Raw genomic sequence first — 17,220 nt, forward strand, 5'->3', positions numbered from 1 at the left:
GTATGCGCACCAATCAGCGCCCGCGTCGCCAGTCATAAACCATCTGCGAACACAAACACCACCGCCTAGACGCACGTGGCCGCAAAACTCTGCTGATAGCGCGTCACACCCCTAATCGTATTCCGCCGAGCACGACATGGGCGCGCAGCAGTCGACTGGCGCCGCTGGCGATGCGAACGGCGAGGGCATCCAGGTCAAGACCAGCTACTACGAGCTGCTCGGCGTTGAGCGCACGGCAACAGACGAGGAGATCAAGAAGGCCTACCGCAGAAAAGCCCTCGAACTCCACCCCGACCGCAACTATGGCGACGTCGAACGCACCACTGCCCTCTTCGCTGACGTCTCCACCGCCTACGAAGTCCTCTCCGACCCCCAAGAGCGCGCCTGGTACGATGCGCACGAGGGCGACATACTGCGGGGAGGCGATGGTGGGGGTAGCGGCGGCGACCACTACGAGTACAACATGAAAGTCACCACCGCCGAGGACATCTCGCGCATGATGGGCAAGTTCAGATCGAACATCGACTTCACAGACTCACCGACCGGCTTCTTTGGCTTCGTGCGTGAGACCTTCGACCAGCTGGCGCGCGAGGAGGAGCGCGCAGGAGACTACGAGGGCGTCCAAGTAAACGACTACCCCTCCTTCGGCCACCAGCACGACACATATGAGAGCGGAGGCGTGGTGCGGAACTTCTACAACGTGTGGGGTGGCTTTGCGACGGTCAAGTCGTTCGCATCGCTGGACCTGTACCGCACCTCTGACGCGCCCGACCGCCGCGTGCGTCGCCTCATGGAGAAGGAGAACCAGAAGCTCCGCGAGCGGGGTATACGAGAGTTCAATGTCGCGGTACAGACACTGGTAGCCTTTGTGCGAAAACGAGATCCGCGGTACACACCGAATATGCAGACAGAAGAGCAAAAGGCCAAAGCGCAACGTGATGCGAGAAAGCAGCAACAGGCGCGGGCGCGTGCTGCGAACGCGGCGAAGATACAGGACGAGGCAGACGCCGTGCCCGAATGGGCACAAGTGCGGGACCCAGAGGAACTGCTCGAAGAGTCAGAAGAGGAGATTGAGGAAGAGCACTTCGAGTGTGTAGCTTGTCGCAAGACGTTCAAAAGCGAGCGCCAATGGGAAGCCCATGAGAAGAGCAAAAAGCATCAAAAAGCCATCTACGCGCTGAAAAAGAAGATGCAGAAGGACAACGAGTTTCTCAACCTGGATGAGGACGTTCCCAGCAGCGGGGCCATCACGCCAGCCGAAGGAGAGGACGATTTTGACCATGTAGAAGCCGCGGAAGACCTTAATTACGAGGAGGTTACGAACGCGAGATCGGACGATTCGGATCTAGACACCCCAGCCTCGCATCTCGGCGACAAGCTCCAAAGCGTGAAGCTTGAGGATGAACGCACAGACGACAATAAACCACCTGACTCGGACCCCTCACCACGTCCCGCCTCCCAACGCTCAGGCGAATCTGACGACTCGCGGTCGCAGGACTCAGACGACGAAGACGAATACGCCTCCCGCTCCGACATCGAAGCCCGCCTCGCCTCTTACCGCATATCGACAGACACGCCCGCCACTTCGGTAACAGACGGACTTTCAGAAGCTCCCCACGCGGATCGGCCAGACGAAAAAACAGAGCCTTTACAAAAGAAACTCGGCGCAGCGGCGTTGAAGCGCGCGAAGAAGGCGGCGAAGCAGGCGGAGGGTGGTTCTGATTCTCCTGATCTCCCACACAAGTGTGTGCGGTGTAAAGCTGGATTTCCGAGCAAGACAAAGCTCTTTGATCACATCAAGGAAACGAACCATGCTGCGCCTGTAAGCGTAACCAAGGGCGCGGGTGGGAAAAAGGGAAAGAAGCGGTAGGTGTGACGATGGGTCATAGTAGGCTTAGGCTGCATTTGCATTTAGCGGAGCATAGAAGAGACGGTCGACGATTTCACGAATGATGACGAGTTTGACATGCATCAGGATACCAGCGAAGGATGGATGGGTATGCATAGCATAGCACGGCGTTTTGTTTCATCAGTATTCACACAAATGGATAGACTTAGCATGCGTCGTCAGAACGGCAGGCGACAAACTTGCTGGGCGTATTGTCCCAGGCGACACAAAACTTGGTAGCCCTACATCTTTTGTGCGTGTTCGAGTCACGTCTGGCATCACCGATTGCCATTGCACTGTTTCCAGCGTTCGTGTTTGAGTCAATAATGCAATACGGTTCGATTCAACACCTGGAGGAAGGGTCCAGGTAGATGCGTTCGGTCCAGACGTGGGAGTCGTCAACCGGCGCGTGGCGGCGGTAAGCTGAAGCGCGGCAAGGGCAGGTAAAATGCGTTAGTGGCACGCAGAGAAGCCATGGTAGCAGGCAGCCTTGAGGCAGTCACAACTTGAAGTATAGTGATTGTAGGCTGAGGAGTGGTAGCTGCAGGCGCGATAGAGACAGTTGCATGTGGGTCGTTCTCAAGTGCCGTTGGCATCGTTCCTTGATATCGTGGGTCTCGTGATAATTTCCAACTCAGGCAAATCCATGAGGATGCATCGACCTTCACATGCAGGTGCCGGTTTTGAGGTCTAACTCCTCTCTGAACGTCTTTACACAGAGTCACCTTAAGGTCGATGCATCCGCGCTATTCGAAAAGCTAGCGGTTCAGGAGTCGACCGACAACGCCTGAGACCATCACTTCTGCAGCCATTACGAGATGCAAGAACAGCTTCAATCTTACAGCAGCTTCATGAGGAGGACTTCTGTGCCAGGTAGGACGTCGAAGAGAAATTGTAGATTTGTAGATAAACTGGTAATTATTTGATAGTTCTTATGTGAAATGAATTTCAAAGGGGGACGAAATAAAAAAGGATTCATAAGAGTGTATTCTCCAAGACTGTTATTTTGAAGACAAAATGAAATCCAAGTATGAATACTTAAGATAGTATAACTGTAAGACGGTATGAGTTGGGAGGTTAAATGAACCTAAACGTGATATCACCACACGTTTGGTATTACTGTTAGCGCTATCCAAAACATGATAGACTTGCAGAGATCCCGCCATGACCATAATAACAAAGGAATAACAACATTTGAATGATATGCGGATGCAATACGTTGGTAGATCTTCCGAAAAAAAAACATACGTAGGTTAGTCAGAGCGTTCGGGAATGTGCAGGCTGGAAAGGCGCCAGGATAGAATCGATAGTGAGCTTGGATGGGACCACATGACAAAAAGACAGGATCTGCACCACGGAGACAACTCAATGAAGATCAGGATATTTTCGATTAGATGGTATAGTCTAAACAGTAGGAAAGGTCTCCACGTCACATGGGGATGGGGATATCAACGCCGTAAATGCCCTAAGAATAAAAAGTGGAATCTTTGCTCCCTGCACAAGGGATAGTCATTCCAAACACCGCTTTATACTACCCTCGTATCATATCGTGCCAATATACGTAGCATACACATTCCTCCTCTATATTTACATGCCGGTAACCTCCTCGTACAGGAAGTTGCCTGCAGGGTCGACGTAGCGGATCGTCTGCTGGCTGACACAGTAGCCCTCCGGAGTCTCGGCAGGGGTGTCGGGCGTGGTGTCAAGAGGACCAGGGGTGTAGGTCCACGGGGTGGAGGCGGGGAGGTGAGCACGAGGAAGCTCAATGTAGTCTTTGAACTCAGGGAGCTCGTCGTCGCTTGTGGTGGGCTGGACCTCGCAAGACTTGACCTGGACGTGAAAGTTGGCGACGTCCCCAGGAACGAATTCTTGGCCGTTGGGACCGATAATCTTGTAGCTCAGGTTCTCCTTGATATATGGCTCGACGTGGTCAGGGTGCAGGGAGGCAAGCTCGCCGTTGGCCTGCTTCTCCTGGAGTGCAGCAGTAATCGGGATGCAACCCTCGACGAGAGTAGGAGCAGTGCCGTTGCCGCTGCCAGCGACGGAGCCTCCGAGGAAAGTGTGAGAGCCAACGTAGCTAGAGTCGAAACCGTACTCGTAGTTGCCGGTACCGTTGCCAGTAGTGCCGTTGCCAGCAGTGCCGTTAGTGGGCTTCACAGTGGGCGCAGTGCCGTTGACGAGGCCAGTGGGCAGGTGGGAGGGAGCGGTGCCGTTTGCGGGCTGCGCGCCGAGGAAGCAGTGCACCTGGTACGATCCGGGCATGGCGTACTTGTCACCAACAACTGAGAGAACAGTGTCGTAGTCACCAGCCTGGAAAGGACGACCAGGATAGATAGGAGCGGCATCCTCACCGTCGCGCTTGGACATCTGGCGCTCGCCCATGCCGTAAAGCTTGTTAACAGCCTGGATGACCTGCTTGGCATTGCGCGACTGGGTCTCAGGGTAATAGTATCCGAACACACGGGTCTCCTTGACATCGTTGGAAGAGTAGACGCCGCCGCGGTTGTCCTTGGTGAAGGGAACAAGAGGGGTGTTGGCATCCGTCGTCTGACCGGCGTTCCATTGAGCCATGTCGCGGTTGACCTTCCCGGGAACAACGTAGGTGTTGGGAACGATGAGCTGGTACATGGAGAGGAGACGGTCAATGTTGGTGTGGTGCAGCCAGAAGAAGGGATCGAAAGCAGCAACATCGAGGTATCCCATGTGTCCGTCAGTACCACCAACGGTGCCGTGAATGTCATCGTGAATCGACTCGAAGCTGTCGGCGTTGCTGCGGCTCGTCTTGACACCATAGGCAGCCGTAGATGCGTAACCCCAGGGTTGCTTGCTGGAGAAGATGGCGAAGATACGCTGGCGCCACCCGACACGAGCCTGACCAAAGATGGCGTTCACGGCGTTGTTGTTGCTGCGAGTGGGGTTCGAGACGGGACGGCGAAGAGTGGTCGCGAAACCATTGCTAGGGCCCCAGCCCATCTCACTGGGAAGGGAGGCGCCCCAGGTGTACGAGTACAGCGGGTTGCGGATGGTGACCTTGCCCTGGGGCTTTGTCACACTGACAGTCTGGTCACGCATGGACGTCGGAATAGCAGCCTCGCCACGCGGGGGCTCTGCAGCCCAGTCGTAGTAGGGAATGCGCAGACCAGTCAAAGCCTTCTGCCATCGCTGCTGTTGATTCTTAGGGAAAGATGCGACGACCTCTTGAGCGTTCAGGTATACAGCTTGCTACGTATTGTCAGCTCGGAAATGCCAATCGTTCGGTAATATACATACCTCATAGACGGCAAGGTACGGCCTGTGCCAGGAACCGAAGACGTTTTGGCTGTGTGGGCAGTATCCACCGGTGTGCTTCAGGCCGGCATTGTCCCACTGAACAAAAGGACGACCGTGAATACCAGAGATCTGGTAGTAGGACATGGGATCGGTCTTGGGCTTGTTTTGGAACCTCTCCATGGCCAAGAGAAACAAGTTCCACTGGTCGGCATTCTTCTTCAGGTCGCGAATCTCCAGACGAGGGTACTGGCCATCAGGGGCTCCCTTGGTAGTGACCCTGCCGGCACGTGCTGTGAGCATCGAACGAGTGTCTTGGAGGTGAGCATCCATGGCAGCTGGTGACCGGTGGGCTGGGTGCGAGTGTGCATTGTGCGAGAAGGCAGCAGTAACTTGTAGAAGAACGAAAACGGTGAGCAGCATGCTCATGAAGCCCTGGGGCTTGCTGTAGGCGACCATGTTGGCCACCTCTTGTTTGCTGTGTTGTTATGTGCCGGAAAGGATGGACCAATGCCAGAGAAGGGGGACTGTGAATGCCCCGAAAGAAACGAATAAAAATTAGCGGTTGCTTTGGAAAAGATTGGACGACTTTGGACAAGCCTCAGTCAAGCGAAGGAAAGTGAGGAACCAAAAGAGGCCTCAACGGCGAAGATGGACAATTAAGAGAGGAGTGACGGTGTGTGGTTCAGCATGTCTGGGCAGGCCTCAGGGTCATATACAGCGCCTAATTCTGGATCTGACTCCGGGGCCTTCCATTTTGGAAAACGGGCGGTGGCTGCGGGTGCGAAGGCGCATGGGAGAGGAGCAGGGGTGGCTACGCGATTGGATGCCTGGAGGTCCGAGGCGGGCCTGCAGGGTGTGCGCGCGCCCAAACGAGCAAACAACGAGCCATCTGCCAGCCGGCGTGCCCCTGGCTAAGCTCGAAGCGACGGCGTCGGAAGCCAAACTGGGGCGGCGAGCTGCTGGTCCGCGGCGCCCCAGGAACGCTGCATCGTGGTCGACGTTGCTTCACATGCAGCTGCTCTGCCGCGTGCCGTTCGAACTGGCATACACGCCCGCGCGACCCTAGAGGCGACTATCGATTCCAGGGCGTCGCGGTGACAGCGTGCCGCGAGGATGCAGGACTGTGCGTGCGGTAGAGCAAAGAGAAAGTGGCCAGGATGGAGGAGGCCTGAGCACAGGTCGGAGGAGTGTGTGCTGAGCAGCGGAGTCCGCAGTCGTCGGGAATAGGACACGACGAGAGGCGAGCACTGAGCAGGCGCGACCAGCGCGGCAACTCGCAGGGCAGGCGCGACGCTCTCAATCTTCCGTGTCGTCACTGGTGTCTGTTAGCAGCGATAGCATTGCAACGGGCGCGCATCCTCATCTCTGCGCTCGCTGCAGGCCACTGGCGATGCTGCGACCCAGTGTTGTGTGGTAGATCGCCCCGATGCGGCAAGCCACAAGTTGTTTCATCCATGCGCCGCTACCACCAATCCACTTGGTGCGTTCTCCGCATGTTTCGAGAGAGCGCCCGTGCGCCAAACATGCATCTGAACAGCCCTCGTCGAGCCTTGCGCGCCCGTCCATAGACTTTCCCATATCAATACCGATGCCGATGCCGATACCCGCCTGTAGCCTCCATGCTGACTTTGGAAGCTGAAAAAGAGAAAGGAACGTGTTTCGCTTGACGAGTGTTGTCTGCTGCACTGAATCCATCCATCCGCCGCCGCATCATTCAGCGCCGCGCACCAGGAGCTCGCCGTGCCGTTACTTACTGTACCGTCACCATGAACCACCACCAAGTACACATCGCCCATTGTCCACAAAAACATGCCTCTACGCCTCTACGCCTGCGCAGACTAGACACCGCCCTACATTCGGGTCTTATCTCCACGGGCCAGTCCACGAATTTCCGCATCCACGCATGTCTCACAGCTTGATCTCCGTACACGTTGCCCCATTCGCGCAACTCGATGGTTGCGGCTGTGCACCGCCGGACTTTGGAGATGCGCAAACATTCGCCCATCTTAGGTCACGCCGGCGCAGGACCACCTCGTACGCGGCGGCTCCAAGTTCATTTCGTACATCTGCGAAGATGCGCTTCAGCTGTGGTTTGCGCCGAGTAAGCGGTGGTTCGCTACTTGGAATATTTGTAGGTGGCGGCACCGGCGAATCACAGAGCGGAGCGGCTGTGCAATGTTTTGATCTGCACACGTCACGTTCGACCGTGTGCTAGAGTTCAAGAAGCTGTGCTTTTGCTATTGGCAGAAGAGCTCAGCGTCCAAGATCGATCATCAACCAGTCGATACGTACCGCATGGCAAGCGCCAGGACTGTAGGGAGCACTATTCGGACCGTCGTTGGAGCCGTACTGTGTACTTTGGATGATAACAGCAGGGGTTCTCTACACGATCGGACCTTGTTTTCGCCGAAGCTAACCGCAGCCAGCGCTCAGTCACGCTGACGACCTCACTACCACATTTCCGTCGAATTCGGACGGCGAACAAAGGGTCCTCCTCTACGTGCGCTGATCCTCTCAAGAACGGCTCAAGAACATTTAAAGGGTCTACTACTACGTCGCACCATCTAAGGCTATGCAAATCTTCTCCAGACGCATCTTCCAAACACTCGGTCCCGAGGTGAGTCCTCAACACTCTGTCCCGGTCCCGTTACCAACTCGTCGTCAACCGGAAAATCCCAAAAATACTTGTAGACTGAGTGCACGTGAGTGACCACCGCATCCATCGCATACGTCATTATCAACACCGTGCCTTACCACGCTGGTGGGGTACTCGAATACGCCTCACAGAAGATACCCTCCTAATTTCTCAACTATTTACATCGCCTTCGCCACAATTCATTGTCGCATGCGGGGAATTTGAGGGTTGGTACCCGGCCACAGCCCTAGGAACATTCAACTTGCCCCTCTCGTACCGGCATTACCCACTAACACCGAATATCTTCCTAATTCGGAGAATCTTCTGCGCAAATGGCCTCGCAATAAATCATCACCTCGTCATACTTTCTCGCCTCCTCTCAAATCACAAGCACAAGTCACTGTTACATTCAGAAGGACACTGCGAAAACGGCAGGATATACAGTGAACAGCGGCCATCTTTTACAAAAATGGAAAATCTTCACATGCACTACTACTCTCATCATACCTTCTGCGCCTTCACATGCCCTTTTTCTCCTCGCATGCCTTCACAACAGCAAGCTTGCCAGCACACACACCCGTTTAAGTCATGAGTAGTCTGACATGTTAGATTTTTCGTGCATGCGCATGCACATGCACATGTACATATGCAAGCTATGATTGGCTGGCAACTAACCACATGCGGCGCGCGTGGAAAGCTGTGATTGGCTCGCGATCGAAATGCTTGCTCGCGTTAGTCGTTGGTCTCACGACTGCCTACTGCCTCCCGCGGCAGAGGAAAATTTACTGCTTCCCATGGCAAAGAACAAGAGCCTCACAGCTTGAATCGCGAGCATTGAATAAAATCAAGCGAACAGAAGAACCGTAGTATTCGGGTATCGAGAGTTATTTTCCAACCCCGAGACAATGCATATCGTAAATCGTGCTTCGTGACTGTGCCAAACGCCTTCGCTACAATGCTCCCACGTGCCTACTATGCCTCACCATTCAAAATCCTTTCCCCAAGGCGTAGGCCTAACACTCCTCCGCCTCATCTTTTCCTGCAAATGCTGCGCCATATTCCTACTGTACTCTTCTGCCACCTTCTGGCCCGATGAGGACTCGGGCAGACTCTCTGGACTCGCAGGTAGCCCCCCACCCCTCTGTGCAAAGGTGCATATCTTGAGCGCGCGGCGCCGCTGCGCCGACGAGAGATCAAGTTTCAGCGTCAGGGCTCCATCCGATGATGCTCTTTCACGTGAAGATGGACGTGGAGCCTCAAGTGGGGCTTCGCTCGTGCTAGGTGGAGAACCCTGCGGCAAGCGCGCAGCGTCGCGCATCCACCTCTCAGATCTTTGTTGCTCAGCGATGGAGGGAAAGTACGGATTGACCTCTGTTTTCTTTTGCGGTTGCACGCTGCGGGCCCGGGCTTGCAGCTTTAAGTTAGGCGATGCTCTCTTCACAGGCTTGGGGAGATCCAAGTGCGGGCTCGCCGGCGCAGTCGAAGTCCTGGATGGAGGCTTTGAATTTGAAAACGCGGCGTTGAAGTTGAAGGGCGACTCGGGCGGGGAGAGCGGGCGAAGGGCGTTGGCGAAGAAGTCCATGTTGGAGAAGGCCATGCCGTTGTTGTTGGTGTTTCCCGGCTTCTGCGGTGGTTGTGTGGAGGATGATCCAAGCGACGAATGCAGAGTCTCAGGCGTGAACGCAGGCGTGTCCATAACGGGCGGCCTTCCTCTTGACTATATGTTTGCGCTCGCACAAAACCGAGGTTGTGTGAACAATTGCCTATTGCGAACCGTGGGTGGACAATTAGACAGGCACTTGTTTCGATGTAAGTTGTTTGGTAGGTAGGATGGGATGAATGGTACATGCAGCGTAGTGGCAGGCACCGGCCGCCTATATAGGCTGTCGGTGGGGAAACAACCAGCCCGCTACCCAGCGCCCTACCTTCCTCTTACAAGCGGCACATCCAAGCGCCGACGCCCTGGGCGTGCATTACACTGCCCCCGGTGCGCAAACATCTTCTGGTACAGGGCGCGTTCGAGCCATCACCTGATGCATCTGATGATGAGCGCACGCCTTCACCGGCCCGCCGACGTGCGACTTCCCGACCCTGCGTCATGCCACTACTTCGCCCGGGCGCGCTACCACCGTGGTTCCCGCCGCCTCTCTGCAGGGCAAAGAAAAAGTCCGCAGCGTCAGAGAATATTGCTATCATTCGACAGGCGCAACGGCCTGGCATCTAGCTACAGCCACAACAGTAGGAATCGGTTACCCCGCCCTGCCGCCCCGCCACCCAGCCTCACCAAAAGCAGGCAGGTTGAGGCGGTGACGCATACTGAACAGTGACGAGATGCATTTCAGTCCCAAGCGCCCGCATGCATCGCTCAGGGTCCCAAGCCCATGGGGTCCCGTGCCCTTGATTCCCAAGCCCAACCCACCATGACGCCGCGCTGGAAGCCCAAGGAAGAGATTCATAAGCGTGAACAGCGCTAGACCGCGTGCAGCTATGAGTAATACAGCAAGAATAACTGATATAGGAAAGCCAGTATGGGTATAGGTGCGTCGTAACTCGCAGAAAGAATGTGCTGCTCCAATACATAATATGAAATTCGAAAGATCGGAATGCACCACAAGACTCGCTTTTACTGGAATGCGCCCCGAATCTTGGCGTAGAGTTCCGTGTCGAGGAAGTTGTAGTTCGGGTCCGAAAAGCAGAACGGCGAACGGAGTAACGTCTCGGCAGTCGGGCGCTCGGCCGGGTCGCTGCATCGTCATTAGCATGCATGTAATTCGCAATGGACACAATCACTTACATGGTGAAGCAGTCATACATGAAACTCAAGCCCTCTACCCCGATCACTCTTGAAACATCTTCCGGGATTGGAGGTGCCTGATTCAGACTGCCTAGCTTGTAGATGGCACCGATGGCTTCTTCCTTCGACCACGGTCGCTTGCCCGCGAACATTTCGAGCACGACACAGCCGAGCGACCAAATGTCGACCTTCGCGGAATAGCCTTGACCCTGAGAGCGGATGACTTCTGGCGCCATCCAGAAGACGGATCCTTGCATGCTGTTCGTGACATCGTTACCGTAGATGTTGTCCGTTTTCTTGGAGATGCCGAAATCGGATATCTTGCACGTCCCGTCAAGGTCGAGCAGGATATTGTCCGCCTTGAGATCACGGTGGAGAATGCCTTCCCTGTGCAGGTAGGCAAGGCCACCTAGCGTCTGTCTTGTGAGCGAGCTCACAACGCTCTCTTCGAACTTCCCGTGCTTGCGAATACAGGAGCCGACAGAGCCACCACTGATGTACTCAAGGAAGATCGATATACTGTACTCCTTTTTCTCGCAACCAAGGTATTGCACGATGTTTGCATGGTCCAGATGCTGCATCGTGTCGATCTCCTGGTCCAAACTCTTCACAAGCTCTTTGATCTTGTCTTTGTCAGACCCAGCGGCCTTTGGGTTGACCTCCACTTGCTTGACTGCGATCAATTCACCCGTGGTAATGTTCATACCAAGATACACGCGACCAAACGTCCCTTTGCCAATGAGTTGACCCTTCATCCATTTGAAGGTAGGCTGACGTTGCGGAAGAGGTAGGTGATCCTGTGGGATTGTCTCTAGCTGGATCAACCTGGAGCCACGAGGAGGCTTGACCTGCTCAATCTTCGCGTGGAACATCTTTGTCGACTTCCTGCGGACAATATCTCCACCACCACGCAGTGTAGTAACGCGCGAGGGCCCTGCCACGACAGGAGGAATTTGAGGCCGCTTCTCGAACGGCTGATATTGCGATTTGACCACTTCTCGAATAGACTTGGTACGACCAAGGCCAACACCCGATTTGCGGATATTGCGCTGCGCCATGGACTGGACTGATGCTCTGTTGAGGGTGGAACTAACGGTGCTAGTATCTTCAAAAGATGACGCTGGCGTGACAGAGCGACTGTCCTTAGAAAAGTCACTTGTCACTTCGGTTGAAGCATCGGTGTCATCGGCATCCTCTTCAAGCATTGGTTGATCGAGGTTGACGTTGGGGAAGAATTCGTCAAGGTGCTCCACAAGGGCTTCCGCGGGAGGTCGATTGGCCCAGAGATCAGAAGCAAATGACTCCCGGCGTAGGACATTGTTAAACCCACCTCTATCATCAGGTGAGTCCGTCCAGGTGTTGGAGTGAGGAGTTTCCGGATTTAAATCGTTCGGCTGGGTGCTGCGACTGTCGTCCGTAGCTGCACTAACATCGCCAGACCTTTCCGGGACCCTGTCTAGTGAGTTCTTTGACCGAGAAGTTTTCAGCGTGAGATTGGGCCGTTGACCACGGGAATCGATCGTCGATGATAATCCACTCTTGGCAGGCGTAGGAGGCCCAGTCTTAGCAAGAGGCATAGCAAACAGTCCGTCATCAGAATCGTCATCAGAATTGACGGGATCCAGATCCTGAGTACTCTTGGAGTGGAACGATACTCGAGCTTCATCAAAATCGATCGTCCCTCCATACATGGAAATTCTTGAGGAATCGCGAGACAAGGCCGAGGCCGGGGGGTGCGCAGAGTGAGGACTAACATCGGGTGACCTTGTTCGTGACGGTAGGTCATCCTTAAGTTTGGAAATCGTCGGGTTTGGCGCGGTTGGCATCTTGAGCTTGAGGAGCGGCTTGTCAAGCGTAACATCATCGGGAACATCTTCCTCATAGTCAGGTATAAAGAACGGGACATTGCCCTTGCTCATGGTCAGAGACCCAGGACTGCGAGGAGACCCACCTGGACTATTCCTCCCAGAACCAGATCCAAAACCATTTTCTTGAAGAATGCGCTGCGAAGGACGCACGTTCTCAGTTGAGTCTTTAGGAGGTACTTTAGGCGCCTTGTTGGCAGCTCCCACTGAACTGCCGATGTTGCCTGCCCCAATTATCGCAGCAGCAATACTAGATAGACCACTGGGTCCTTGAGGTATGGCTTTTCGTTTGGATATATCATTATCGGTCGACGATCGCTTTGCTTGGGCTTCTTCACCATCAGGCCATGATGTGCGGTCTTTCTTAGTCTTCGACAGCGAATTAGCCTTAATCAACGTATTTGAATCTCCAGGAACAGGGGGTGGCTCTCTGAGCGGCACCAATTGCTTGCTCTTTCTCCGATCATCAAATGGTTTCGGTGCTTCATAGGGTGAGTTGCGCGGCTCATCGAAGTCAATGATACCTGGACTGTGAATTCCGACATCCTTAGCCGAAGAAGGTGTGGAGCCTTCCTTTTTCAGTTTCTCTTGACGAGATGCTAGGTAAGCTGCCTGCTTGCGCTTGGTCTCCCGCTGGTGCTCTTCTGAAGCAGCTTGAAGAAGCTTCTGGCGTTCCTCTTCCGGGAGATCATCGCCTACAGCCCAGGAAGGCTCTGGTAATCTGCTGCTGCCGCCATTCAGACGTTCCGCTACTGCTTCAGGGGTCAGCTCCTGTCTCTCTGCCAGCTTTCGTAATTTGCCATTCTTGTCCGGAACAAGGGTCGATTCACCAGATTTGACATCCGGGTCCAACTCGTTCAAACGAGCGTATGTGCCCTCGTCAATACGCTTTTCAGCCGGAGGAGGAATAGATACACCCAGACCTGTAGAGGTTGGAACATGTGCTTCTCGGGGAATTTTGACGAAGATCTTGAGATCGCCCAGCTTATTTCCGTACTGCGATCGGGCGTTCAGCAGCTTAGAGTCGGTGAGGGGTTCATTGTGTTCGTACTGTCCCGGAGACGTCAAGTGAAATTGCACACCAGGCGTCTGACTGAGTCCTCGGTTGAGCTCTTCACATACGATTTCTCGTAGCGTCGCCGCGCTGCTGGCATTGGAGATGTCAACCAAACGGTAATTCCAACCATCTGGGGTAACGAATGCATATTTCCGATCACTCTCTCGGACAGACGAGCCTCGGCCGCGAATGCCGGTCCGACTATCCGAATCAGTTTGCGCGGAACGACGAGAGGATGGGCGTTCGTTCAACGACGTTTCGCTAGAGTTCAGTCCTGTTTTACCGAAGAATGATCCGGCAGCGATATTCCTATGGCTCGCTGGACTCGTCGGAGAGTCAAGACTAGTGTCGTCAGGGGAAGGATGTCCTTCTTCCTTCTTCTTTTCTCTCCGCATGAACTTGGGTAAGAACCCCTTGTGTTCTTTAGCACTCGTGGGAATCTCTGCGCTGTCGTGCCTGGACATGCCAGTACCTGGCCGAGAACCAGCATCGAAGCCAGACCTCTTCTCGGTGCGACTTTCAGACCTGGGTTCAACGGACCTGCCCGAAGGTGGGCCGGAGACCCCGCCGTTCACGGACCCTGCCGTAGCAAATGTCGATAGATTTGATTCGGAACTGTTGCCGCGAATATGGTTGCTGTAGTACCTGTTCGCTGACGAGTTCAGCCCCCCACTATGCTGACCAGTAGTCGCGAGGCGTGCCGACTGTAAGCCGGGACTATGTTGTGGGCTTGCTTGCCTCATCACATCGCGGTGATTCGAAGCGCTGAACGAAGAGGGAGCAAATTCACCAGAAGCATTAGGGCTGTGTCGGTGTTTGGGCTTGGCGTCCAAGTCGCGCAGCATCTCACGATGCTCCTTGGAGTATGCGCCAAGGCCAGATGTTTCGTTGTAGTCAGGCGGTGGGCCAAGTCCAGGCACGGTGAAGTTCCGTTGGCGAGGAATAGTCGCAGAACCAGGCGAAGTGAGAGGCATCTGACGTCCTGGGCTCTCTTCACCGCCTCCAGCAGTTGTGGGCGTGGATCCGAACTGGTCACGACCTGTGCCTAGGTATGGGGAGTTCTCGAGTGTACCCTCAGTACCTGCGCTGGCTAACGTCATGCCTGTATCCTGTCGTTGCGGCAGCCGCACATTGCTTGCGCTTCCAGTCTCAACGATGGCACGAACCAATCTTCGCAATTTTCGACCCTCATCTCTTTCTCTATTCTGGTCCCAACCAGTCCCGCTCGCTGTGCATTGTTTCGCTAGCTGCGGAAAGATGACCTGATGCATCATGCCAACGTTGCCCTTCCCACCATGACCGCGACCGATCTCCAAAAACCTAGTTCCCTCTAAACCCAGCGTCTTGAACGTTTCCTGCCAATCTCTTGAAAAACCGTAACTCGCCAGCCACATCTGAACTCGTTCCGCAGGCCATTGAGAGGCCGCGTCATTCGGCGAGACGGGGGTCGTGCCGGTATTTTCATTGCGATAGTACAAGCTGCCGTGTGTCTGCGGTATAGGATTCTGCATTGTCGCGGTGGGTGGTCCGGGAGGGTCGTAGCCCAGAGATCTTTCGGTGGGGATGTTGAGGTGGCTACGGTTCGTAGCCGTAGGAAAAGAAGTGTTGGCTCCATAGTTTTGTACTGGAAAGCTGGTCGCGGAGGTGTCAGTGTTGGCCGAGTATGATTCTTCACTATAGAACGCCGGCTCTTGATAATGTCTTGACGTATGTAGCGGTGGGATGCCAACTCCTGGTCCGAACGATTCCCCACCCGGTATATAAGTCGCAGAGGTCAGCGGTGCCTCCTGGTTTTGCTGTTGCTGCAGAGGTGGAGGCCCTGGCGGAGGAGGAAGGTGGTACCCCTGGTATAAACCCGGGTTGTACTGATGCTGTTGTTGTTGTCGCGGTGCACCCCAGTTATACCCTGCATGCGGCGGAGCATTCATCATTCCATTGAGATTGGTCGGCGGTCGTGGAGGCGGCGGAGGGAGGTTCATGTTATGGGAGGTGGGGTTCGAGGTGGGTTGCGGAGGCGGCGGGGGAAGGTTATACTGATGCATGGTGGATTGCGACAAGTAGTTGGGCTGTCTCTGAATGAGATTAGGGTCTGCAACTGTATGCGCCCGAGCCCGCGGGCTGGTCGAGTAGGAGCTCCCAGGAGAAAGCAGCGAGTATGGCGAGCCAGTCCCGCCGTTGGATGTGAGGAGAGGAGGTGAGACCAAGTTTTGCACGTCGTGCTCGGGCAGGCCGAGATTCGAGCGAACGCCAGCGAGGGGAGTGGGAGGTCCGCGGCGTCCTGAACGATCCGAGGTGTTGGATATGTTGGACGTGGAGCGCTGCCGCGAAGCAATTGTCATTATCGAGGCCTCGAGGACAGGCTACTCAGTGCTGTGGTTGATGGCACTGCGCGTCACGGCATGACGATGCGACGGAGCGTTCTAGAGCCCGGCGCGACTGAACCAGCACCGGACGTTGTCTTGCGCGCAATGTTCGCGAGCTTGCCGAGTCTGATTCGTGGGCAGCTGGTGGAGGGCGGAGCTTGGTCAGAGGCAACGGCGACGGCGGCGTGTGGTGGTGTTGCAACAATCGGTGTCAACGTCGCAAAGGGTTCGCGCGACAGAAGTGGCAGCCGGTGCAGGGCACGAGAGGAGAGGCCAGTCGCTGCGCGATCTGGCGTAAGCAGTGTCTAGGAATGCGGCCGGCAGCACTTGATTTGGGCACGGCGCTTGCGAGGCCAGGCTCGATAACAAAGGCGCAGTGGACTTGGGAAGGCGGATGCAGCGACACGGCGGGCGGGTGCTGCGCTCGCGGGAAGACACACGGGAGGAGGAGGCAGCGGCGGTGACGAGGGTGCTGGGTGGGCTCGGGGAGGAGGGCGGCTTCTGGAGCCTGGCTGGTGAGCTGGAGTGCGCCCAGAGATGATGGGTGGACCGTGGAGAGGCGTTAGTAGTGGTCTGAGCGGGCGGCGCTAGAAGTACCTGCTGCTTCCTCGCTACTTCGAAGACGGCCAACGAGCGGAGGCAGGATAGCATTCACTGGTGCATGATCATCACGTTTTGGGCTCTCACATATGCCATGTGTAGTAAAGTGCCTCTCTCCCGCAGCTCGCGCAGAGCACCCATCCGAAGTTCTTGGCTGTGGCCGTGGCTTTGCGCCTCATCATCATCCATGGTGAGACGAGACTTGGGTGTGGATGGTGGAAACGTGTCGGCCCGACGCCTACACATCGCTTTGGCCATGATGTTTGACCTCTCGGGGGAGGAAACAACATGAGCAACGACAACGTATACTTATGGCGCAGTGCAGATATAACCTTTCCATGTTGTGCTCGCGCGGCCCATCTTTACGCCCTCTTACCACGCGCACGTTCCAGACTCTTCATTTTCCCATTTCGATTCATTGTCGCGGAATAATCGCATGGCCCATGAGCGCAAGATTTTCATACCTGTGCACCCTGAACAGCTGCGACCGAATTGCCGGGTTCTGGGACCAAGGACCGTTCTTCGCCGCTCAGAAGTACCCGCCGCATGCAACGCCAAGTCACTCCGTGCACACGTATCATCTTTCTGGTGGTCAAAGCCATGCCACTCCCTCTTCAATCAGCTCATCGCAGGAGCCTACGGACCGAATGCAAGCTCGTCTGGCCTTGAGTGGATGTGGTTCGGCCGACTGTGGACGATGCTCGCGTCGCAGTGCGCGATAGCATTGCAGGCCTTGCACCGGGCTTAT

At 55.3% G+C, this 17,220-nt stretch overlaps 4 protein-coding genes across 4 annotated transcripts; 1 reads left to right on the plus strand and 3 right to left on the minus strand.

Moving 5' to 3' along the window:
* Positions 1-136: 136 nt before the first annotated feature.
* N0V89_009841 (uncharacterized protein) lies at positions 137-1,870 on the plus strand (the record flags this gene model as incomplete). The annotated part of the gene is made up of 1 exon (XM_056218589.1): positions 137-1,870. The coding sequence occupies one exon, from the start codon at positions 137-139 to the stop codon at positions 1,868-1,870; it is 1,734 nt and encodes a 577-aa protein (XP_056067854.1).
* A 1,605-nt stretch (positions 1,871-3,475) lies between these two features.
* N0V89_009842 (uncharacterized protein) lies at positions 3,476-5,614 on the minus strand (the record flags this gene model as incomplete). Its single annotated transcript, XM_056218590.1, has 2 exons — positions 3,476-5,110; positions 5,159-5,614. The coding sequence occupies 2 exons, from the start codon at positions 5,612-5,614 to the stop codon at positions 3,476-3,478; spliced, it is 2,091 nt and encodes a 696-aa protein (XP_056067855.1).
* A 3,158-nt stretch (positions 5,615-8,772) lies between these two features.
* N0V89_009843 (uncharacterized protein) lies at positions 8,773-9,489 on the minus strand (the record flags this gene model as incomplete). Its single annotated transcript, XM_056218591.1, has 1 exon — positions 8,773-9,489. One exon carries the CDS (start codon positions 9,487-9,489, stop codon positions 8,773-8,775), a length of 717 nt encoding a protein of 238 aa, XP_056067856.1.
* A 927-nt stretch (positions 9,490-10,416) lies between these two features.
* On the minus strand, positions 10,417-15,488 carry BCK1 (mitogen-activated protein kinase kinase kinase; the record flags this gene model as incomplete). The annotated part of the gene is made up of 2 exons (XM_056218592.1): positions 10,417-10,537; positions 10,588-15,488. 2 exons carry the CDS (start codon positions 15,486-15,488, stop codon positions 10,417-10,419), a joined length of 5,022 nt encoding a protein of 1,673 aa, XP_056067857.1.
* Between the last annotated feature and the right edge of the window lie 1,732 nt (positions 15,489-17,220).

This window comes from Didymosphaeria variabile (genome assembly GCF_027946475.1).
Source record: "Didymosphaeria variabile strain IMI 356815 chromosome Unknown scaffold_7, whole genome shotgun sequence".
NCBI lineage: Eukaryota > Fungi > Ascomycota > Dothideomycetes > Pleosporales > Didymosphaeriaceae > Didymosphaeria > Didymosphaeria variabile.